This window comes from Mesoplodon bidens, assembly GCF_964165515.1.
Source record: "Mesoplodon bidens genome assembly, chromosome: 14".
Taxonomy (NCBI): domain Eukaryota; kingdom Metazoa; phylum Chordata; class Mammalia; order Artiodactyla; family Ziphiidae; genus Mesoplodon; species Mesoplodon bidens.
Window position 1 is genome coordinate 27,762,237 of NC_138170.1, and position 26,428 is coordinate 27,788,664.

The 26,428-nt window shown below is 34.9% G+C and overlaps 1 protein-coding gene across 4 annotated transcripts in view; it reads left to right on the top strand.

The window, feature by feature from the left end:
- Positions 1 to 26,428, top strand: part of EXOC6B (exocyst complex component 6B) — a 722,789-nt gene that overhangs the window by 460,618 nt on the left and 235,743 nt on the right. The window contains exon 19 of one of the 4 annotated variants that reach the window (XM_081253934.1): positions 707 to 774. The exons of the other annotated variants lie outside the window; for them this stretch is intronic. Coding sequence (XP_081110060.1) covers positions 707 to 715 — 9 coding nt within the window. The 3' untranslated portion in view covers positions 716 to 774. Of the gene's footprint in view, positions 1 to 706; positions 775 to 26,428 lie in introns of those variants that run through there. 4 annotated transcript variants of the gene reach the window in all.

The window sequence follows — 26,428 nt, forward strand, 5'->3', positions numbered from 1 at the left end:
AAATGACTGTTCGCCATCACGTGACATCTGTTCTGATTACAGCTCTTTATTACAAATTTATTTTGCTTTACAATTCCATTTCATAAGAATGAGGTTGGGAAAGCAGTGAAAATGTATTTATCCAAGTTCCCAAGGAAGAAACTACTGCTGCTTAGGAATATTGCAGTTAGGTCATTATAAACTACATTTTTACTTCTTTGACAAGATGGTAAATTTGAGCCTGTCATTTGGTGCCAAGATACTCTAGCACATTTAGTGCACATACTATGGGGTGAGGAGTTCACAGTTAAATTAACAGGAATCTGGCACATGCCACTGTTCTGCAGTACTTTCATGGTGGTTTACAGCCACAGTTTTAATATAGTTTAGTAAGTGCTTGAACTTCTCCAAACAAATAACACACATTATTGGAAATCAGACACAGTGCATACTTGCCTCTGGGGACTCCTCCTACTTTGAATTAGGAATTGCAGGCTTGTTGCTTTTTAGCTCCCTGGTTGTAGATGAGGTCCAGGCTCTTCTTAGGGAAAAACTACCATCTTGAAAAATTATTTTTGTGACATACATACACACACACAAAGCCAAAAAAATGAATTTTCTACCCTGAAATGCTTCTCTGAATGTATTACAATATATTTAAAAAATATAACATAATGCATTTCTGATTATGTTAAGAATATCTACTTGTTCTTTTCATTTCGTTTAGGAAATTTGATTGCCCTTACAATATTCATGCAAATGAATCATTTACTACATTTGTTCCAAGATGGAGACTTTTTTCAACACTTACAGTGACCATTAAACTAACAAAGTGAGGAAGTTTTATGTCGTGTCTTTGAATATGAGTGTTTTGTTTTGGTGAATTGCTGGTTTTTGTTTTTATTTTAAGTTTCATTGTTTTGTATCTTGATAACTCCTTTGGAAGATAGTGTTAGGATCAAGAGCTGACGAGGACCTGAAAATGGAAAGCTGTCTTTCAATAGACAAACAGGCCCCAACTCTGCAGGCTCAAGGAGTCTAACATGAACCCTTTGTGAAGGTAGTTTTCTTCTATGCCTGTTTCTCCTATATGTGAATATAGATCCAACTGGAACTGTGTAAAATCTAAGGATTGTTCTCTAGAACTGTATTTTTGGTGCCATGTTGACCATATCTATATTTCTGCTGTTGTAAAACAGACATGGTGATCCCTATAGCTCATTGTTTTATGTAAGAGGCCCTTGAAGATACGTGTTTTTTTTTTAAATACTCCATCCTTGAGAAAAGGAAATAAGTTTATTTACTTATTTTTAATTGAAGAATAACAAACATATAGAAAAGTAAACAAATCATAAGTACATAGTTTGATGAATTTTCACAAAGTAGACATACCTGTGTCATCAGCACGAAGACCAAGAAACAGAATATTACCAGTTTCCCAGAAGACCCTTCTAGCCTTTCCCCTGTCAAATCTTCACCTTTCTCCCTGCGGGTAATCTTTATCTGTACTTCTAATACTATAGCTTGGTTTTGCCTATTTGTGGAATGATACAAATTCCATTCTTTTGTGTCATATGTATTCTTTTGTGTCATTTCTTAGGCTCACCATAATTAATCTGTGATAACTAGCATTTGTTCATTCTTATTCCTATATAATATTCCATTATATGAATACGCCATAATTTGTTATCTGTTCTAAAGTTTTTAGACATTTGAGTTGTTTCCAGTTTTTGGTTTTTAGAAGTAGTGTTGCTTTGAAACTTCTTGTTTAGTATTTTGGTGAACATATTTCTTTTGAGTACATACTTAGGAGTGAAATTCCTGTGTCATAGTGTATGAAAATGTTCAGTTTCCTGCCAAACAATTTTCCAAAGAATTATACAATCTATATTTAGGTTTATTTGTCTTTATCATTTTAATCTTTCTATTGGATATATACTGGTATTGCATTGATATTTCATTTGAAATTGAACATTTCACATGCTTATTGGCCACTTGTATATACTTGTATATACTTCTTTGTGAAGTGTCTGTTCAAGTCTTGCCCATTTTTTAAGTGGGTTATCTGCCTTTTTATTAAAGATTTTCTGTTCAGGATATATTTAGTTAAGCAGCTGTGGTATGTTAATGGCAAAAGGAACTTTGAAGATATGATTAAGCTAAGGTTCCTGAGTTAGGGAGATTATTTTATAATATCTGGATGGACCCAGTGTAATCTCAAGGGTCCTTGTAAGAGGGAGGTAGATGTGTCAGAGTCAGAAAGGGAGATGTAATGATGGAACCAAAGGTCAGAGTGATATAGCTAGGAGCTGGGAAATGTGGGCAGCTTCTAGAAGCTGAAAAAATCAAGGAACAGATTTTTTCCTAGAGTCTCCAGAAGGAAGTTGCCTTAATTTTAACCCTATAAGGCCTATTTTGGACTTCGGACCCCCAGAACTGTAAGGAAGCCACTAAATTTGTACTGATTTGTTACAGGAGCAATAGGAAGCTAATACAGCTGTACTCAAACTTTTGGTCTTCAGACTCCTTTTTATTGAGGAATCCAAAGAGCTTTTGTGTATGCTCTTCATATCTATCAGTATTTATCATATTGAAATTAATACTGAGAGATTTAAAAATATTTATCTGTTTATTTTAAAATAACAATACACCTATTATTGTTAATGTGAATAATATATTTTTCAAGAAAATAATTCTGTTTTCCAAAACCAAAGAAATTTAGTGAGAGGAATGACATTACTTTTTTTTTTTAATATATAACTTTAATGTCTGGCTTGATAGAAGACAATTAATTGGATATCACAAATGTACTTCTGCATCAGTCTATTGTGATACATTGTTCTGGTGGAAGTATATGAGAAAATCTAGCCTCGTAGATATGTTGAATAAAGAAGTACTTTAACAGCCTTTTTCAGATAATTTTTTATACTTTTTGATACTATAGCAGAACTTGACATATAATAGTTTCTTATAGGTTAGTTGCAATGTAGGATCTGAAACCTTATCAATGAATTTTTCATATTCTGTAACCTTAGAGTTCATTGGTCTATTTTGTACTTTGAATAGATCTTTAACCCATGCATGGGTAAACAATCATGCATTGTTCATTTAGAAAATATTGGTCCACTGAGTTGTCCAGATCTTCCAAATATTGACATATTTTAGTATATAATATAAAAAAAATCACACTCAGTATTATTACTACCAGTCTCATTTTAAAAGTCTTTAAGTACTGGTGAGCTATATCATGATGGCAGATACTAGTTTTTCAAAATTCAAAATTTTGCTTGTAAGCTTGAATTGTGTCATTGGCAACTAATACTGTCAGTTGTTTTCTTTTAAGTGGCAGACTCATTCTGATCATTTTCAAGAAAATGCCTACCAAAAACCCAAGTCTGAATAACCGTAATTTGTCTGTCAGCTATTTTTTCAAGTGAAAAGGATGTTCCATGAAAAAGGGAGCTAGTTCAGCTTGCAACTCAAACTATCATGCAAGTGCTTTTCTTTATCATACTTTAGTATGCAGCATAAATATTTTATGCATATTTACCAGTTTGTCACATAATATAAAAGAGATGTACGTACTCAAGGGTTGGGATTTAATAAAATTAATAAATTTTACTGCTTCTTCAAGGACATTCTTACATGAAACTGGTATTTGTTTTATTGTGCATGCCTGGCATTGAAGAATACAAGAATTACCAGTACAGTTTGGTACCATGCCATTAATTCATGTTAAGACACCAGTTGTTTTGCCCATCATTACTTTTGCAAATGTCAACACAAGGGAAATGTCATCAGTGCAGATTTCAATACGGTGAAAAAAGCAAATAGCATGTTAATGTTATTGTGAAAATTGTTTTGAATTTGTGGACCCTTGAGAGAGTCTGAAAGACTCCCAGGCATCTGCAGATTGCACTTCGAGAACTACTATTCTAGTTATTAGTCTTTTATACCTGTACTGCAAATATTTTCTTCCAGTTTTTGGCTTGCCTTTTCACTCTCTTAATGATGTCTTTTGGTGGTACGTATTGCCCTTTGAGAAGTATACATTTCTTTTTAAATATAATTTTCAAAATTAAACCTTTTTTCTCCCTAAGGGATTGAGGTATTGGTCATGACAAGTTGTTCATGTTATCATTTCCCTATTCTACTTCTCTGTGCCACATCTCTGATTCCTAGGCTCTCTGTTTTCTTGATGATATTGAGTTTTCCATTCTGTACTGTTGATGTGTATGATCTCTCTTCTTATAGGTCTGCATTCTTTAATTATATGTATTTACTATATTTTACTTTATGGTTCAAACATCACAGGTAACCTGAAGCTTTCATGATATTAACTGGTAGATTGGAGAGGAAAAGGGAATGATTATAAAATTATATCTCAAAGATTTATGTGAAGTTAGGTTCCTCTAGATCACAGATAGTTTTTCATTAACAGTTGTAGGCCTGCAGAAGTTTTATTTCAGGTAATGATTTATTCAGGATTATCCTAAAACCATGAAAACTTTTATGGAGTAAATAATAATATTGCTTAACATGTGGTAAACATTTAATAAGTATTAACTATAAAGTTTGTAATAAATAGTACTAAATCTTATGTAATAGATGTAACATATTATTATTATTAAAACTTTAAAATTCTTCTATAGTATGTATATAAGAAACATTCATTAATTTGAGATTATTGAAGGAATAGTGTTGATATGCTACCTTGTCATAAAGGAAATATGAAAGGTCAGTTACTGATGGGACATTTAATTGTGATCTTTCTTTAGGGTTTCCCTTTCCTTCAACAGTGGTCCATAGGGATACATCCAGTGGTTTTTGTTTATCTCTTTACCTTCGTCATGGAACCTGGACTCCCATGTGTAGGACAGGGACTGAGTCTCATGAGCATAAGCTTCATAGCATGTTGAGTGTCAATAGTTCAGCTCTGATCTTAGTTCATGGCCCCAGTCTACTGCAAATGATATGGCAATGATTAGCCCTAATCATACCTATTCTATGATATTGAGAGAAGATTGCTAGACCTGGCATGATTTTATTACTGATGCTAACTGTGGAGAGTCATGAGGAACATCTAGTAATCTTCTGTCTGATTCAATGAATTCCTCTATTTTACATAGCATTTGATCTGCTTTTGAGTAAAAACTGCCACTACCCAAAACTACCAAACCACAATGTCTTTATGGATAACTCACAAATATTTACTTTTCTTATGACTTACCTTGACTCTGTTTTGCCATGAGTTAATAAGTAATCTCTGTCACTGTTTAATTCATTTACTTTTTAAATATCATGTGAAAGTCCCATGATTAACTTTTAATATGTTTATACCATCTACAGTATATGATCTCTGCCTTTGAAGGCCTTCTGGTAAACGTGCTTTCTCTGATTTCATGGAACCTGAGCAGATATTTGGCTCAGTTGCTTCTATCCAAAAGCCTGGGGGCACTCTGAGAAAGTGATCTTGTGCAAATACCAGAGTTTAGCTTCTTTTTCCTCTTTACTTCAGATTTCTCTGCGGTCCGTTTTACCCTCTCTATAGTAACAAAGTATGTGAATACTGAGTTGCCTGCCACAATTTTCTGGAGTTTATTATTTTTCCAAAGGATAGACTTTCACATTGTTTTAGAAATAAAGCAGTTTATAGCTTGCTGCTATGAATATTGTTCCTGACTCTTACCAGTAATTTGCTGCCTTTTTATTTTAGAATAAAATTTGGATAACCACTGTTTCCTCTTCTAGAAATGGGAAATCCAAATGCTGGAAAAAGTGGTTGTATGGAAGATAGATTAGACCTGTTTTGAATGGATCTAAAAAGTAGAAGTTAGAGAGAAGTAAGTTAAATAGAGCATGAACTAGTTAATTCATGGTCAGCATTAAAATAGAGGATAGTATTTTTATGGGACACTTACTGTAAAGGCAGTGCATGCATAGGACACAGTGCTAGACTAGGACTCTGAGTCTTCCAACCCTGAGATTCCTGTGCTTCTACCTCTATGTGCTGGAACCACAAATGAGGAATAACTTGGTGTATAATTTATCATGGTGTCTGTATAATGTTTAGAGGTCATCCAACCCAATAACTTGAAAAGCATATTAGAAATTGTACTAATAGCAAAGATAAATTTTGATTGACCTGAATTTGGAGTCGCTTTCACCTTATATTTCTTGTATTACTCTTATTTAGTTATTAAATACTTATATTTGATCCAACATAGTTATAGAACTTCATATTGGGAGGGATCTCTTCTAAAGCTTCATTATAATTCTATCCTCCAATAACTGCAATGGAAAAAAAGCTATAAGATACATTGGAAAGTGAAGTGAGGAACATAAACACCAAAGGTAAAGGACTGAGAACATAATTTATAGTTTACTGCTCTGCTATAAGATTTCCAAAATCTATATAATGTAAGCTGTAAGCTGTAAGGATTCTTTTCCTTTTAGACTTAAGTATAAGTGAAACAATAGACTTGAAATTGTATGCTTTTCTCTTATTTCATTTTTGGCACTATGGAATATCATATGACCTTTTCAAATTTGTGAATATATAAAAGAATGCTGATGACACTTAGTCTCTCCTCAAAGTCCTTAGCCACCTTCCCAGATACAGTTGTGACAATCACAGTGTCCTTTCCAATACTGGGCAGAGCTTATCCTGAAGTCAACTGATCCATGGTTAGTCTCCTGTCCAGAAGTTCTAAGACAGCAGTGAATTCAATATTTATAAAGAACTTAGATTTGAGCAGTTTAGATGTGAACATATTATTGATTTAGCCAAATGCTCCAAATCAAGGGAATTGTTTTTATAGCACAACATATTGTCATTTTGCAAATTTTTATATTCTACTTTCATTTTATATTTACCCCATTATTTTAGTTGTCTAGGATGATATTTTAGGTGTAACATTTTGTTCTTTTACTCTGTGATCCCAAAATAAAAATCATTTTGTTAATTGAGAATCGATAATAGATGTCTAAACTTTTCTCCCACAAGTTATTGTTTTAAATATACCTTGGGGGCTTCCCTGGCTGTCCAGTGGTTAAGACTCTGCACTTCCACTGCAGGGTCACAGGTTTGAGCCCTGGTCAGAGAAATAAGATGCTACATGTTGTGCGGCATGGTCAAAAAATAAAAAAATAAAAAAATAAACCTTAAGTGAAAAGGCATTAAATAAACAAATATTGAAAATATGTTGAAAATGTAGAAAATATATTAGTTGTCTCTTTGAAAGTTGTTACCTATATCATCATGAGTTGATTTTGCAAAGTTGCATAATCAATATTTGAATAGCAGTTAGTTAAATTAATAGAGAATGGGGTCAGTGTCGGGCCCAGCAGCTGGAGTCCAGGCTCACCACACACACCACTCTCTTTTGAAAGGGTAAGAAAAAGAAGAGGAAAAGAGAGAAACTACAGGAATCTACATCAGTCTAAACTGAATCTGTAATGTCTCCAACGTCTGCCTGTTCATACTTTAATTGATTAAAATTTCAAAAAAGGACCAGAAAGCAGAACAAACATAGAGTATGGGAATATTAGCCAGACAAAAGCACAGAAGAATGGAATGATAGACAAAGAATTATAAAATAAACACTTTGAGAGCAGAAGCAAGAAGAACTACAATCCTGCAGCCTGTGGAACAAGAAACCACATTCACAGAAAGATAGACAAGGTGAAAAGACAGAGGGCTATGTGCCAGCTGAAAGACCAAGATAAAACCCCAGAAAAACAATTAAATGAAGTGGAGATAGACAACCTTCCAAAAAAGGAATTCAGAAAAATGATAGTGAAGATGATCAAGGACCTTGGAAAAAGAATGGAGGCAAAGGTCGAGAAGATGCAAGAAATGTTTAACAAAGACCTAGAAGAATGAAAGAACAAACAAACACAGATGAACAATACAATAATTGAAATGAAAACTACACTAGAAGGAATCAAGGCAGAAGAACGGATAAGTGACCTGGAAGACAGAATGGTGGAATTCACTGCCACAGAACAGAATAAAGGAAAAAGAATGAAAAGAAATGCAGACAGCCTAAGAGACCTCTGGGACAACATTAAACACAATAACATTCGCATTATAGGGGTCCCAGAAGGAAAAGAGAGAGAGAAAGGACCTGAGAAAATATGTGAAGAGATTATAGTCAAAAACTTTCCTAACATGGGAAAGGAAATAGCCACCCAAGTCCAGGAAGCACAGAGAGTCCCATACAGGAAAAACCCAAGGGGAAACACTCCGAGACACATAGTAATCAAATTGACAAAAATTAAAGACAAAGAAAAATTATTGAAAGCAGCAAGGGAAAAATGACAACATACAAGGGAACTCCCACAAGGTTAACAGCTGATTTCTCAGCAGAAACTCTACAAGCCAGAAGGGAGTGGCATGACCTGTTTAAAGTGATGAAAGGGAAGAACCTACCACCAAGATTACCCAGCAAGGGTCTCATTCAGATTCAATGGAGAAATCCAAAGCTTTACAGACAAGCAAAAGCTACGAGAATTCAGCACCACCAAACCAGCTCTACAAGAAATGCTAAAGAAACTTCTCTAAGTGGGAAACACAAGAGAAGAAAAGGACCTACAAAAACAAACCCAAAACAATTAAGAAAATGGGAATAGGAACACACATATCGATAACTACCTTAAACGTAAATGGATTACATGCTCCAACCAAAAGACACAGGTTTCCTGAATGGATACAAAAACAAGACCCATATATATGCAGTCTACAAGAGACCCACTTCAGACTTAGGGACACATACAGGCTGAAAGTGAGGGGATGGAAAAAGATATTCCAAGCAAATGGAAATCAAAAGAAAGCTGGAGTAGCAATAATCATATTAGATAAAATAGACTCTAAAATAAAGAATGTTACAAGAGACAAGGAAGGACATTACATAATGATCAAGGGATCAATCCAAGAAGAAGATATAACAATTATAAATATATATGCTCCCAACATAGGAGCACCTCAATACATAAGGCAACTGCTAACAGCTCTAAAAGAGGAAATCGACAGTAACACAATAATAATGGGGGATTTTAAGACCTCGCTTACACCAATGGGCAGATCATCCAAAGAGAAAATTACTAAGGAAACACAAGCTTTAAATGACACAATAGACCCGATTGATTTAACTGATATTTATAGGACATTCCATCCAGAAACAGCAGATTACACTTTCTTCTCAAGTGCGCATGGAGCATTCTCCAGGATAGATCACATCTTGGGTCACAAATCAAGCCTCAGTAAATTTAAGAAAATTGAAATCATATCCATCTTTTCTGACCACAATGCTCTGAGATTAGAAATCAATTACAGGGAAAAAAACATACAAAACACAAGCACATGGAGGCTAAACAATATGTTACTAAATAAATAAGAGATCACTGAAGAAATCAAAGAGGAAATCAAAAAATACCTAGAGACAAATGACAATGAAAACACGATGATACAAAACCTATGAGATTTAGCAAAAGCAGTTCTAAGAGGGAAGTTTATAGCAATACAAGCCTACCTGAAGACACAAGAAAAATCTCAAATAAACTAAGCTTACACCTAAAGAAACTAGAGAAAGAAGAACAAACAAAACCCAAAGTGAGCAGAAGGAAAGAAATGATAAAGATCAGATCAGAAATAAATGAAATAGAAGCAAAGAAAACAATAGCAAAGATCAATAAAACTAAGAGCTGGTTCTTTGAGAAGGAAAACAAAATTGATTAACCAGTAGCCAGACTCATCAAGAAAAAGAGGGAGAGGACTCAAATCAATAAAATTAGAAATGAAAAAGGAAAAGTTACAGCAGACACAGCAGAAATACAAAGCATCCTAAGAGACTACTACGGGCAACTCTATGCCAATAAAATGGACAAGCTGGAAGAAATGGACAAATTCGTAGAAAGGTATAACCTTCCAAGACTGAACCAGGAAGAAATACAAAATATTAACAGACCAATCACAAGTAATGAAATTGAAACTGATTATAAATCTTCCAACAAACAGAAGTCCAGGACCAGATGGCTTCACAGGCGAATTCTATCAAACATTTAGAGAAGAGCTAACACCTATCCTTCTCAAACTCTTCCAATAAAATAGCAGAGGAAGGAACACTCCTAAACTCATTCTATGAGGCCACCATCACCCTGATACCAAAACCAGACAAAGGTATTACAAAAAAAGAAAATTACAGACCAATATCACCGATGAATACAGAAGCAAAAATCCTCAACAAAATACTAGCAAACAGAATCCAACAACATATTAAAAAGATCATACACCATGATCAAGTGGGATTTATGCCAGATATGCAAGACTTCTTCAGTATACCAAAATCAATCAGTGTGATACACCATGTTAACAAATTGAAGAATAAAAACCATATGATCATCTCAATAGATGCAGAAAAAGCTTTTGACAAAATTCAACACCCATTTATGATAAAAACTCTCCAGAAAGTGGGCATAGAGGGAACCTACCTCAACATAATAAAGGCCAGATATGACAAACCCACAGCAAACATCATTCTCAATGGTGAAAAACTGAAAGCATTTCCTCTACGATCAGGAACAAGACAAGGATGTCCACTCTCACCACTATTATTCAACATAGTTTTGGAAATACTAGCCAGGGCAATCAGAGAAGAAAAAGAAATACAAATCGGAAAAGAAGAAATAAAACTGTCACTGTTTTCAGATGACATGATACTATATGTAGAGAATCCTAAAGATGCCACCAGAAAACTACTAGAGCTAATCAATGAATTTGGTAAAGTTGCAGGATACAAAATTAATGCACAGAAATCTCTTGCATCCCTATACACTAATGATGAAAAATCTGAAAGAGAAATTAAGGAAATACTCCCATTTACCATTGCAACAAAAAGAATAAAATACCTATGAATAAACTTACCTAGGGAGACAAAAGACCTGTATGCAGAAAACTATAAGACACTGATGAAAGAAATTAAAGATGATACAAACAGATGGAGAGATATACCATGTTCTTGGATTGGAAGAATCAATATTGTGAAAATGACTAGACTACCCAAAGCAATCTACAGATTCAATGCAATCCCTGTTTAATTACCAATGGCATTTTCAACAGAAATAGAACAAAAAGTGTTAAAATTTGTATGGGGACACAAAAGACCCCGAATAGCAAAAGCAATTTTGTAGGAAAAAAACGGAGCTGGAGGAATCTGACTCCCTGAGTTCAGACTATACTACAAAGCTACAGTAATCAAGGCAATATGGTACTGGCACAAAAATAGAGATATAGATCAATGGAACAGGATAGAAAGCCCAGAGGTCAACCCACGCACCTATGGTCAAGTAATCTGTGACAAAGGAGGCAAGGATGTACAATGGAGAAAAGATAGTCTCTTCAATAAGTGGTACTGGGAGAACTGGACAGCTACATGTGAAAGAATGAAATTAGAACACTCCCTAACACCATACACAAAAATAAACTCAAAATATATTAGAGACCTAACTGCAAGATCAGACACTGTAAAACTCTTAGAGGAAAACACAGGAAGAACACTCTATGACATAAATCACAGCAAGATCTTTTTTGATCCACCTCCTAGAGTAATGGAAATAAAAACAAAAATAAAAAATGGGACGTACTGAAGCTTAAAATCTTTTGCAAAGCAAAGGAAACTACAAACAAGATGAAAAGACAACCTTCCGAGTGGGAGAAAATATTTGCAAACGAATCAACGGACAAAGGATTAATCTCCAAAATATATAAACAGCTCATGCAGCTCAATATTAAAAAAACAACCCAACCCAAAAATGGTCAGAAGACCTAAACAGACATCTCTCCAAAGAATACATACAGATGGCCAGGAAGCACATGAAAAGCTGCTCAACATCACTAATTATTAGAGAAATGCAAATCAAAATTACAATGAAGTGTCACCTCACACCAGTTAGAAGGGGCATCATCAGAAAATCTAGAAACAACAAATGCTGGAGAGGGTGTGGAGAAAAGGGAACCCTCTTGCACTGTTGGTGGGAATGTAAATTGATACAGCCACTATGGAGAACAGTATGGAGGTTCTTTAAAAAACCAAAAATAGAATTACCATATGACCGAGCAATCCCACTACTGGGCATATACCCTAAGAAAACCATAATTCAAAAAGACACATGCACCCCAATGTTCATTGCAGCACTGTTTACAATAGCCCGGTCATGGAAGCAACCTAATTGTCCATCCACAGACGAATGGATAAAGAAGATGTGGTACATATGTACAATGGAATATTACTCAGCCATAGAAAGGAACAAAATTGGGTCATTTGTAGAGACGTGGATGAATAGAGACTGTCATACAAAGTGAAGTAAGTTAGAAAGAGAAAAACAAATATCGTATATTAATGCATATATGTGGAACCTAGAAAAATGGTACCGATGAACCGGTTTGCAGGGCAGAAATTGTGACACAGATGTAGAGAACAAACGTATGGACACCAGAGGGGGAAAGTGGCGGGGTGTGGTGGTGGTGGTTCTGTGATGAATTGGGAGATGGGTATTGACATATATACACTATGTATAAAATGGATAACTAATAAGAACCTGCTGTATAAAAAAATAAAATAAAATTCAAAAATAATAAAATAAAAATAAAAAATAGAGAATGGGATGTATTCTTCTGTAGCTAGAGGTAGACAAACATAACTATGTTTTTTAAAAAGATGAGGATCCAAAAAATTAGGTACAGTTTAATATACTGTATAATCTTGTAGGAAAAGGCAACCTTGTGTGTTAGATGTTGAGGAAACAGCAAAATAGTGTCTTTTTTAATGTAGCAGCCTCTGTCTTTTCATATAGCTATAGTATCTAGCCTGATATTTAGCATGTTTCATTTCACAGATATAGGGAAATCTATTTCAAAGGCCTTAAGTGACTTATTCAAGCTATCCTAATTGCTTAATGGGAAATAAAAAAAATTAAAACCCAGATATCCTGATTGTTACTCCAGAACTCTTTTTAGGTATTATACTGCTTCTAAGATTCTTTTCAGCTGTGATATGTGTGTGTATTCACACATATGTGTGTATGTATGTGCATGTATGTATACATGAAGAGAATATGTGTATAATATGTACATATATGTAGTATATGTATGTGTCTTTGTGTATATAGATATATGATAGATAGATAGATAGGGTCTAGGTGAAAGGAAAATAACTGATATGTTAAGTCCCCTGCAAGTAAACACTTCATGTATTCTTGGAGTGGTAACTTCAAAACCTTTAACCTCCATTTTCTGATTAAAAATAAATGTGATCTTAAGCAATCATTCACATGAGTTCATTGAACCCCTACTATGTGAAAGGCGCTACACAGGTATTTTAATAATGATAGGTCAATGTAAGATGTGATTGGTGCCCTAAGAGTGATACAGGTAAAGCACAGTGGAAGTCCAAGGGGACTTTAGCTGAGAAAGAGGAAGTTTGGGAATTATAAAGAAAATGCCATCTGCAGTAGGTCTTGAAGAACACTTAGAAAAGGTCTTTTAAGATAGAAGTAACCCCATAAAGAAAGTAATAATGACTGAAAGCTTTGGGTCTGTGTGGGAAATAATGAGCATTTTGATATTTCCTGCACTTAGGTTATGTAAAGGAAAACAGCAGGGAAAAGTAAATCAGAAAAGCCAATGTCCAGCTAGCAAGTGAAGGAAAAATGGAGAATCACTGATAGGTTTTGAATAAGCAAGTGTTAAAATCATAGCTTTGTTTCTGGAAAATTAATTTGATAGCAGGAAATTGGATTGGAGGTGGAACAGATTATGGATAGGAAAACTAATTAAGTGTTAGTTGCAGGGACTTCCCTGGTGGCTCAGTGGTTAAGAATCCGCCTGCCAATGCAGGTGACACGGGTTCGAGCCCTAGTCCGGGAAGATCCCACATGCTGCAAAGTAACTCAGCCCGTGCCCCACAACTATGGAAGCCCATGCACCTAGAGCCCTTGCTCCGCAACAAAAGAAGCCACTGCAATGAGAAGCCCACACACCCCAATGAAGTGTAGCCCCCGCTCACCACAACTAGAGAAAGCCTGCACAGCAACGAAGGCCCAACACAGCCAAAAAAAAAAAAGAAGAGTTAGTTGCAGAATGTCCTCCTAGTACATCTAGTTTAGACTGAAGAATGTTTGACTTGACAGAACAGAAATGAAGAGAGAATTAGTAACAGAGATATTATGGAGGTAGAATTAATATAAGTGGATAATGAGTGGATGTGTTGAGCAAGAGGAGAGTTATAGATGACTGAAAACTTTGATCCAGGAGTTGAGATGGTGACAGTATCAATAAGATAGATAACCTATAAAGAAGAGCAGTTTTAGGACTAGGTGATGAATTTATATTTGGACATAACTGTGAGGTCGTTTAATATGTACCTATTCTTAGGATTACAGTGTTATGCTTATGGCATTTTGTAAAATATTTGGAATAGACAGACCTAAATGGTTCCTTTTACTGATATGATTCTATGTCTTTCAACTTTGTCCTTTTACAGAAAAGCTAGTGGAGAGGTTATTGCCTTGTACTTAATGAAAGCATATTTCTGATATTGAAATTTCTTAAATGTGTTCACTCTGTAGGATGTGAGTAGCATCTATATTTTATATATTGTTGGTGGTAGGTTATATAGCAAGAATTACTAACCTTTGTCATTATGATTCCAGGTATCTTTTTTCACTTACAAGAGATGGAATAGGATTCCAGATCAGAATAGCACTCAGGGCTCTCATTTTTATTTTAGAAAAAGAAATATCTTAAATGAAGCCAAATGCAAAAACAGAAAGAGTTAAGTGAAAATGTTTTGATTTATAGATTTTACAATAATCTTTACATTGCTATATCTGGGAAAGAAGCCTTTTGAGGTTGTTTCTCCCCAAATAGATTTTATTTATTTAACAAAAACATATACACCTACAGTATACACCAACTGTTCTAAGTTACTTTATAAATATTAATTGTTTTAGAACCCTGTGAGATTGGTAGCATTTTACTCATTTAATCGATGAAGAAACTAAAGCATAGAGAACTTAATTAAATTGCCCAAGGTCACACAGCTGGTAAGTGGAAGAGGTAGGATTTTGCTCCTCTAGCTCCTGAGTGAAAGCATCACCAACCTTTTACAGAATTAACCTAGTGTTTCTTAATAACCAGTGTTTCTCTAGACAACATTGTGGAAGTTAAATAAAATTAGGCTTTAGAAAACATTTTAAATGAAAATTCTGGCCCTTTGACTCTGTGTTTGTATACTTGCTTCAGATATCCATGTAGCAAAACTCTAAACTGTGATCTTTTTCCAAAGAAGACATACAAATGGCCAACAGGCACATGAAAAGATGTTCAATATTGCTAATTATTAGAGAAATGCAAATCAAGACTACAATGAGGTTATCACCTCACACCAGTCAAAATGGCTATCATCAAAAAGTCTACAAATAATAAATGCTGGAGAGAGTGTGGAGAAAAAGGAACCATCCTGCACTGTTGGTAGAAATGTAAATTTGTGCAGCCGCTATGGAAAACAGTATGTAGGTTCCTTAAAAACTACACATGCGTACACACACACACATACACACACACACACACAAAATGGAACATTACTCAGCCATAAAAAAGAATGAAATGATGCCATTTGCAGCAACATGGTTGGACCTAGAGGCTATCATACTAAGTGAAGTAAGTCAGACAGAGGAAGACAAATATTATATGATATCATCTATATGTGGAATCCAAAAAAATAATACAAATTAATCTATATACAAGACAGAAACATACTCACAGGCATAGAAAACAAACTTTTGGTTCCTAGAGGGGAAAGGGAGGTGGGGGAGATAAATCAAGAATATGGGATTAACAGATACAAACTACTACATGTAAAGTAGATAAGCAACAAGGATTTACTGTATAGCACAGGGAATTATATTCAATATCTTGTAATAACCTATAATGGAAAATATTCTTAAAAATGATACATAACTTGATCACTTTGCCATACACCTGAAACTGGCACAGTATTGTAAATCAACTATACTTCAAAAAAAAAACCACAAAACTTGGATTTGAAGTGTTAATGAGAAGAGAATGCATTAAATGTGAGTTGAAGGTGATTTCTAAAAGAGTAAGGAAAAAAGTATATATACTGGTCTATAAGAACATACCTTTCTAAATATTGATAACTATAGACCCAAATTTCAGAATTATCATATTCTTCCCTCCAGTGTTTTTCCAATCAAGTTTTAATGTATCTTCATAGTCTAATGCCCTAGATAAATTACTAATAATGCAGTTCTAATTCAATTACCTTTCCTTTGCATTGTTTAGTCTATTTTATTATTATGTGCATAACTTTAGAATAACATGAGCTCCTAGAATTTGAAATTTAGCTCAACGAATATTTATTGAACACCTGATATGTGCTCAGTGATACGCTATGCTGCCTGGTAATAAAGACGAAATCTCTTTTCCAAGGAAGAATATAGTGTAATGATTTAAGTATTGCTGACTTAACTGCACAGGATGCATTTGTAATCCAGTAATCCTAAAGATGCCCTTTAAGAGTAATTCATCACTAAGATAAGCTGATATCAGTAAATAAAGAGATTTACTTGAGGTTTAATTCTTTGCCCTCACTGAAGATCTAGGTAAGAGCACAACCTGATCCTGCTTCTGTTCTTACAGCCACATTAGAAAAGAGCAACTCCTTAATTCCATGTCCAGTATTGGTAGAGGTAATGTGCAGTAAATTTTAAAGGACTAAGCTAGTCATCAAAATAATTATTTAAAATGTATTATGAAATTGTTGGTGAAACTTATTTGAAGCCATGATAATAATTCTGGAAAAGTATGTGCAAAGTGAGAGTTTCTGTACTAGGTAAGAGTACTCAATAACTGAAAAAGGGTACTGTGGTCTTCTTAATGCTCTAGGAAGTTAAATCAGGCAGGCTGAACTATTTGATCTTTTGGTCTCTACTATGATTTATGATTATAATAGTACACGACACCTGACAAGACAGATTTTAGTATCCCTCTTTTACAGTGGAGGAACTTAGGACCCTTATGGTTAAGTACCTTGTTCCCATAGCCGTGAATTCGTTGGCCCCCAAATCGGTCTCAAATCTCTGGCTCTAAAGTTTGTTCTCTTAAGTGCACAATGTATTATAGTTCTCATTGGCAGAATTGGCATTATTGGCAGCTCAGTTTCTTTGAATAGTTTTACCAAAAGAGAAATTCAGGATTTCTTCTTGCTTTTAAAATTTTCCCTTTAATTAAGATTATTCATTTCATTCAGTGGATGTTGGTTGCTAGTGAAATGATATCTAAGTGAGTTACAAAGTTAAACTTCCCTCTGGTGTAACTTTTCAAGACTAAGGAGTTTCTATAGGTTCTATTTTCCATTTACATCTTTTTTTCTCAGACTTTATCTAAAGAGTATTCAAGACTTGTAGGGAGAAACTTCTCTTCCAACCATACACTTGGAAGCAAAGACCAACTTTATAGATGAGCAGAAGATGTTGACTACATCAACAGTTTATTTTTGCTTTCTTATAAAACCCTACAGGTAAGAAGATGAAGAAATTTAACCTGATCTCAGGGGAGTGCATGTGCCTGTGTGTGTGGTTTTTAAAGCAATCATGTCATAACGTACTTCTAAATAAATTTTGTCCTTCATTATAGTATTCCTGGAAAGCTATTACAGTTTTCTCCAAAACAATATATTTAGAGACACTTTGTGAATCGTGTCATTTTGTAATTATTATCCCAAAGAGTGTTATTCAATTTAGTTATTTCTTCATCCATGAAATGTTTGTTAAATGCCTATAGATTGCAAGGAACCATGCTTAAGCGATCTCCCATCTTATTCTTCAGTCTTGGCTCTAAACCACGGCACTACTGACATTTTGGGCTGGGTAATTCTTTGCTAAGGGGGCTGTGCACTGTGGAATGTTTTACAGTATCCCTGGCCTCTACCCATTAGATGCCAGTAGTCCCCCTGCCAATATTGTGATATCCAAAAATGTTTCCAGACGTTGCCAAATGTCCCTGGAGAGCAAAATCATTCCCAGTTGGGAATCTCTGCTCTAATGTCTGCATTAAAAATTAAAAGGGAAAAAAAAAAAAAAAAAACACAGACAGTGAGTAATTGCTACCACTGAAGATGATAAAAGCAATGGCCATGAAAACTGTTCTAAAAGACAAGTTTCAGGAACACTGGGAGAATTATTAGCACTATTGTATAGCCTCCTGTCATTACCTAAGTTCTGAAATGTTTATTAAAATAACTAGACCACTTTATGCTTATACTGTATCATTACTTGTCCTCGATGCTTTATTCATTTCTCCTAATGTGGCCTGTTTGCTTTTAATCAGACTTGTTTAATCATCTAAAACAATCTTTAACTTAAAAAATGTTTCAGTTATCTTCCAATATCTTCATTTTTTTTTTATCTGCCTTTTCCATTTTGGGTAAGGGCAGGAATAGTCCACTGAAAACAATTGGGTGCTCATTTGACAGAAAGTACCAGAATATTTCTAGGCATCAAATGTAAAGACATCAGGATATGTGACTCCATAATGATTTTTAGAAAAGTTCTTAGAATGATGACAGTGTCATTGGAACCAAACAAAAACTAAAAATAACTTTCTTGTTGTTGTTTGCTTGTGCTTTTAAAGGTATGAAATTAGTGAAATTGTACTAGAACGCTCTAAATCAGCATAAAATTCAAATATAATTACCACTAATTACAAAGACCTATTATTTGATATCCTTATATCTGACTTCATCAACTTTTATGTGAAATCATCTGAAATTTATGTGAAAATTGAAATTTGAGAGTTCTAGGAAAGATGGCTGATTGAGCTGATTGCCCTACCTGAAACACTCTGAAATGGACATAAAGAAGCAAAAACAGAGATGTAAGCTTCAGCTATAGATGAAACTGTAGGAGTAACCTTAGCCCCATTCTATTTATTGCAAAGATTATTTTCTAGATATTAACTTAGAGCTAGGAGCAGTACGGATACAAGTGGCAAATACCAAATTGGGGCTGATTTTCATACTTCAAAATATGAGATGACAGGGGGGTGAAGCTGTTAGAGGGTCATGCTATACTATGTTTTTCTCAACCTAACTTCCTTTTGTAGAAAAATCCTTCCACTAGTGCTGTTAGCTCTGAAATAGATAATGGCTAAAATCTGAACTACCCACATGTAATCAATTCAGGACAAGAGAGTTATCCAATTTGATAAGAAAGTATTTGGAGACAAAGTATTTGAGGTTAGGTCATGGCTACTAGATTCACTCTTTTCTACGAACCTCTCGCCCCTTTGCAGGGCATATAAAGGAGTGAACACAGACATTATAGGCAATCAATTTCTAGCTTTCCATCTCAGAGTATAAAGTATGTCTTAAAAAATGACTGAGAAGCAGAAGAATCCAACCATGCTAATCATAATAAATAGCAGATAGAATCAAATTGCTCCTCTTCTTAGCTAAATGACCGGCACAGCTTAGAACCTGTATATGAGTGCTACCAAAAATAAATAAAATACATGGAACATAAAAGGCAAATGAGGAATATATTTTGAAAGAATTACCTCATGAAACTAAAGAACACTTAAAGAAAAATAATTTTCAACATTCTCAAGGGGATAAAAGTGACCATAGACTCTATGATAAGAGATCAAAGAAGAGATTTAAGAGATTAAGATACAGATAAAAGGACACCAAAGTTAGATTAAAAGAGAGCAGGCAGAGGGGGAAGGGTAAAACTATAAAAATAATTAAAACCACATTAGATACAGGAAGATGTAGAGTCAATGATGCAGCAGATGGACTTAATGACTTAAAGGAAATGCTTGAGAAAAATCACACAAAATGCAGTGAGAAAGATTAAAAACTATTAGTGGAAATTTACTGATACAGAAGGGAAAAAATCATCCCTGAAATAAAGGACCTCAACCTACAGGTTGAAAGAGTTTACTACATACCAGGAAAAAGTAATAAAGACTTAGACTTTTCCGGGTAACTTTTAAGATTTAAAAACTTCCTTAAATGTTACTATAGTAAAAAAACAGGGCTTCCCTGGTGGAGCAGTGGTTGAGAGTCCGCCTGCCGATGCAGGGGACAAGGGTTCTTGACCCAGTCCGGGAGGATCCCACATGCCGTGGAGCAGCTGGGCCCGTGAGCCATGGCCACTGAGCCTGCGTGTCCGGAGCCGGTGCTCTGCAACAGGAGAGGCCACAGCAGTGAGAGGCCCGCGTACCGCAAAAAAAAAAAAAAAAAAAAAAAAACCTTTTTAAAGTTGGCTTCATATTTTTTTCTCATACCCCAAATGACACTGTAATAATGTCTATAGAATGTTGAAGAAAAAAAATGACAATTTAAAAAGTAAGAAATTACAGCCTTTATGAACCCTCTATAAAAATTTACTTGGAAGATAAATCAAAAGAAGAAATCCATAAATGGTAAAATTATCATATAGAAAGACTGGTGGTGAACATGTTAAACACAGAATCAAACAGACTTGGAAAACAGGAATGAAATGTTTGAATTCTTAAATAGAAGATATATAATTTAGAAAAAAATTGATACTAGTTAACAGGGATTAAAAGTTCAGAAAGAGCCAGCAAAATGGAGTTTTTTTAGGATGTGGGGTTGAAAACAAAGGTCATATTAACATGCTAATTACATCATCATTCCTAGGGGAGTTTATTTTTGAAGTATATAAATGGAAAAATGTGACTTCAGCATACTAGTGTATGTCATCCGTTGTAAAGAATATTTTTTTTAACATTTTAACATTTCTGGAATTGGAATATATCTCCTAATCAATAGTGACTTAACAGTTATAATTGGCACCATATTTTCTTTCATGGTCATTTTAAAATAACAATGCATCTTATAGTTATTCACATTTTTGAGTGCATTAAATATATATTTTAAACATTAAGGTCATCACTAATGGAACTAAAACTGACAATTTTTTGTACTATTTAAATTAATGATTAAAGGGAATAAGGGGAATAAGAGAATTAATAAAATACAGACCAGGGCTTCCCTGGTGGCACAGTGGTTAAGAATCTGCCTGCCAATGCAGGGGACATGGGGTTCAAGCCCTGGTCCGGGAAGATCCCACATGCCTCGAGCAACTAAGCCCATGTGCCACAACTACTAAGCCTGCACTCTAGAGCCCGTGCACTGCAACTACTGAGCCCACGTGCTGCAACTACTGAAGCCCGTGTGCCTAGAGCCTGTGCTCCACAACAAGAGAAACCTCCGCAATGAGAAGCCCTCACACCGCAATGAAGAGTAGCACCTGCTCGCCACAACTTGAGAAAGCCCATGTGCAACAACGAAGACACCACGCAGCCAAAAATAAATAAATAAATTTATTAAAAATAAAACAAAATAAAATAGAGACCATAAAACAAAAGATTGAAAACAAAAGAAATGCTGTTAAAGGAGACAACAGAAAATAATAATAGTTGAGAACTCCTTCTATGGAGTCACACTGACTTGTGTTCAAATTGCAAAGTCAATCAAATTATCTGTGTAATAATAACATGGACAATTAGAAAATTTTCTATTAAACAATTCTATGATTGTAAAAGAAATCAAAAATATAACTTCAGAATATTTTAAAACTAGTGATAATAAAAACAAAATATGTCCTAGCTGATGAGCTACAATTAGAAGCATTCTTCAAGGAAAATTCATAACCTGACTGTTTCCAGTTTTAATCTAGCAGGAGTTCAAAATGAATATATTTTTTAAAATTTATTTATTTATTTATTTATGGCTGTGTTGGGTCCTCATTTCTGTGCGAGGGCTTTCTCTAGTTGTGGCAAGTGGGGGCCACTCCTCATCGCAGTGTGAGGGCCTCTCACTATCGTGGCCTCTCTTGTGGAGCACAGGCTCCAGACACGCAGGCTCAGTAATTGTGGCTCATGGGCCCAGCTGCTCTGTGGCATGTGGGATCTTCCCAGACCAGGGCTCGAACCCGTGTCCCCTGCATTGGCAGGCAGACTCTCAACCACTGCGCCACCAATGAATATTTTTTTAAAAAATCAGAAACAAAAGGAAAGCAGCAGGAACTAATTAATGACAAAACCATTAATTAATTAAATATCAATTAAATTGATAGATTTAATAGCTTTTTCATTGATAATGTAAAAGTCATTAGTCTAAAGTTGAGGAAATGAAGAAAGCCCAAAATATACAAAATTATAAAAGTAAGAATTGGGAGAAAATTGAATGCTGCAACTTTGCACAAATCTGTCTACAAATTTGAAATTTTAGTTGAAAATAGATAATTTTCTGGGAAATTTTAAGCAAATTTAAAAGGAGATGATAGAATATTTAAACAGAAAAAGAAAACCATAATGGTAAGAATAAAGCTGTTCTAAAGAACAGCTTATACCTCTTAACTAAAATGCCTTCTAGATGGTTTTGTGGGTGAATTGTCTTTAACTATTAAGGAACAGATAATATTAATGCTGTTTAAACTGTCCTTGATCATGGAGATGGAAGGCATAATTAATCACATTTATGAGACAACATAATATTGATACAAAAACATGATGTTGAAAAGCAAAAAGAATCTGCAAGTCCACCTCACACAATATTGATGAAAATAATCTTTTAAAATTTAGCAAATGCAATACAGTGCTGTATTAAAGCAACATAGGCCATGGCCGTATAAGAGTCATTCTAGGATGCAGGGTTAGTTCAGTATAATTTTCAGGCTATATTGAAAAAAAAGATTAAATTTTTGGATACCTAAAAACACTTGATATAATTGAATATTCATTTCTATATAAAACCCTTAGATTTTATATATTTCCATGGATGGATAAATAATACCTTAAAATAAATATGTGTGTTTAATACAAGACAAACACTTTTATTAAATGCTTTTTTCTCTGGAGGTGCTAGCTAAAGCAATTATGTAATAGCAACAAATTTAAATATTGGGAAAAGAAGAGGTAAAATTATTACTACTTGCTGATTATATGGTCCAGTATCTGGACTACCATGAGGCTTACCTAAGGAACAATTGATTAGAAATAAAAAATTACAAAAATTAATAAACACATTAATTTGTAGTTTTCCTGTGAATTAACCAAAACTTACAAAATGTAAGGGTGAAAGGATTGCATTAGTAAATGGTGACAAAATGATTGGAACATTTAGTAATAAACATGATGTATGTGAATAATATATTAGGGAATTTATAAAACTCTACTGAGTATCATAAAATAATCTTTTCATATGTGGTGAGATGTTTGTAAAAATGTCTATTATCCAGTAATCCAATACAGTTCAATAAAAATTCTAGTGGGAATTGCATTGGAACTTATAATTAGGTAAAATTTATTTGGAAGAAAGAATGTGAGAAAAGGAATGATCAGTAGAATTCTAAGAAAGAAAATAAAGGAGAACACAATTTTCGTACCTAATCTGGAAGGTTAGAGTCATTCAAACATTAGGCACTTGCAAGGATATGAATATATACTTCCTTGAAGTAGAGTAGATAATCCAGAAATAGATCCAACACTATTCAGGAATTTAATATATGATAGAGATATCTCAGATCACTGGGAATAAGGATGGACTATGGAATAAATGTTGTAACAACCAAGTTAAGATGGGGAAAAATTGATTCCTTTCACTGCCCTTACACCATAGGTTTAAATATATGTTTTTAAAAGTCATAACAGTACTAGAAGAAAATGGAGTGGAGATTTTCTCAGCATGGAACAAAACTGAGGGGCCATAAAGAAATGCCTGTTAAATTTGATTATGAAAACTCAGTACTTCTCTGTCAAAATTACCATAATCAGTCAGAAGTTTGGTAGGGACAGACAGGGCTAATTTCCTAAAAAACAAAATGCTCTTATATATTAAGAGCATGTAATATTAAGAGCATATAAGATGCTTTTACATATTAAATTAAAATATTACCAATAAAAATGTACAAGATCGTGGTGGCATAGTGGTTAAGAATCCGCCTGCCGGGCTTCCCTGGTGGCGCAGTGGTTGAGAGTCTGCCTGCCGATGCAGGGGACACAGGTTCGTGCCCCAGTCCGGGAGGATCCCACATGCCGCGGAGCAGCTGGGCCCGTGAGCCTTGGCCGCTGAGCCTGCACGTCTGGAGCCTGTGCTCTGCAATGGGAGAGGTTGCAGCAGTGAGAGGCCCATGTACCGCAACAACAACAACAAAGAAAAGAATCCGCCTGCCATTGCAGGGGACATGGGTTCAAGCCCTGTTCCGGGAAGATCCTACATGCCTCAGAGCAACTAAGCCCATGTGCCACAACTACCGAGCCTGCTCTCTAGAGCCCATGAGCCACAACTACTGAGCCTGCATGCCACAACTACTGAAGCTCACGTGCCTAGAGCCCATGCTCCGCAACAAGAGAAGACACTGCAATGAGAAGCCTGCACACCTCAACAAAAAGAGTAGCCCCTGGCTTGCCACAGCTAGAGTAAGCCTGCGCACAGCAACAAAGACTCAATGCAGCCAAAAATAAATAAATAAATAAATTTGTTAAAAAAAATACTTCTAACAGAATATGTGTAATTCCAAAAAGTTAGTTCCAATCAACCCTGATATTATTTTTTAAAAAAGTACAAGATCAAGATATACCAGGTATATATATCCAAATATTTTTAACCCTCCAATCCCGTAAAATAGTAAAGCAGATACATATTTTAATGCAAATAAATTAATAACAGTGCAAGGAAACAAGAAAATGTATTGGCATACCAAATATTAAGGGATTTTTGAAATATATAAAAAATATATGAGATTATTTAGAGAAAGAATACTGGAATAAACCATCCTGTAAAGATCAGGTAGGGAATCACTCTGGTTCCAGTCTGCCAAGCTCAGAGCCAGCAGGTTGTCTCTTTATTTTCTTATATTCCTGCTGACTAGCTCAATTCTAGGGCAATTAGGATAAGGGTACTGAGAACAATCTAAGCAGAAGGCTCACTGGATTTCTCCAGACTCCAGCCTATTTATATAGTGCTCTAGGAGGGAAAGTCTGTGGTTCCTCCTCTGCACTGATGTTAGTGAGTAGAACTGGCAAGGCAACATGGATATCTAACTTCATAGCATCCATGGTAGTACTTCCCAGAAGCTATCTTGAGTTATCAGGATAAGCTTAACACCTTTACACATAAATCATATTGTTTCCTTCATGTCTTTATTTTTTTCAGTGGCATGATTCCGCTCTCAAACTATGGTTAAAAAGAATATATTTGGCCCAGTTTTCACGTACTGTTTATTTCATGCTTTTTTCTCATTACCATGGTGTGGGGTCTATTGCCGGGGCAACTGGGAATGGAATTATATGCCATGCATCTTTTACTAACACTTTTAACTCCCCTTTGTGTAATTTCTGTTCCCCTAGTTATCCTCATGCATGTGGTTAAAAGGGTTCAAATCATTCCAAGGTTCTGACAGCATTTTCTAGTAGTCATACTCTTGACTCTCTCCAGAGGGTCTGGTTTTCTTTCCACAAGGTTTGTCTCACCTTCAGAATTCTTTCAAATTTACAGATGACTTCTTAATGTCTTACCCTTTTTCATAATAGATATCTTTTTAAAATTAATTATTTCTACTCAACACAGTTAATACAAGTAAGAAATGAGCTCTGGGACAATTGTCAGTGTAATTTTTTTTTTTTTTTTTTTTTGGTGAGCAGTTAGCCCGTTGACCCCTAACGCTTTTTTACTTCTATCCAGTGGGCAACTGAGAAGTGCTCTCTGTGTGTAGCTAAGTGTGTATGGCAACCACAGGTGACTTGACAAGGCAATTCCTACGTAGATACTGCCCCTTAAAGAGGGATGGGCATCACTAACAGCCACAATATAAACTACCAATACTCTTCCCAGAAGCATGTCCATCCTGTACCACACTCACTGAGGGTGTATTGCTGTAGATATAACCAACATTAACAGAAAGATAACTGGATTCTTAGATACAAAGCTGAACAGACAAATCAAACCAATAATTGAGGAAACCAACAATATGAAAGGTAGGCATGAAATGACAAATAGAAGAACTAACATCTGACTTAGAAGAACTTCCAAAAATAAGTTTAACTAAATCCTCAGAGAAATTTAAAAGGAGGGAAAATTTAAAAATTAAAAATATGCTAAGTGACTTTTTAAAACCCTCATTATACTAGCTAAATAGAATAGGCACAGTTGAAGAAAAATTATCTTGAAATTAGACTTCTATTACATCTGAAATTGTATTACAGTGGCATAGCAAAATAAAGGCACTGTTGGATGTGGAAGAACTTTAGCTTTCTATCTTTCTTGGAAATCACTCAAAAATATATATCAGCAAAATTAAACTTAAATCCAGGTAAGATCAGTGAGCAAAGAAACCAATA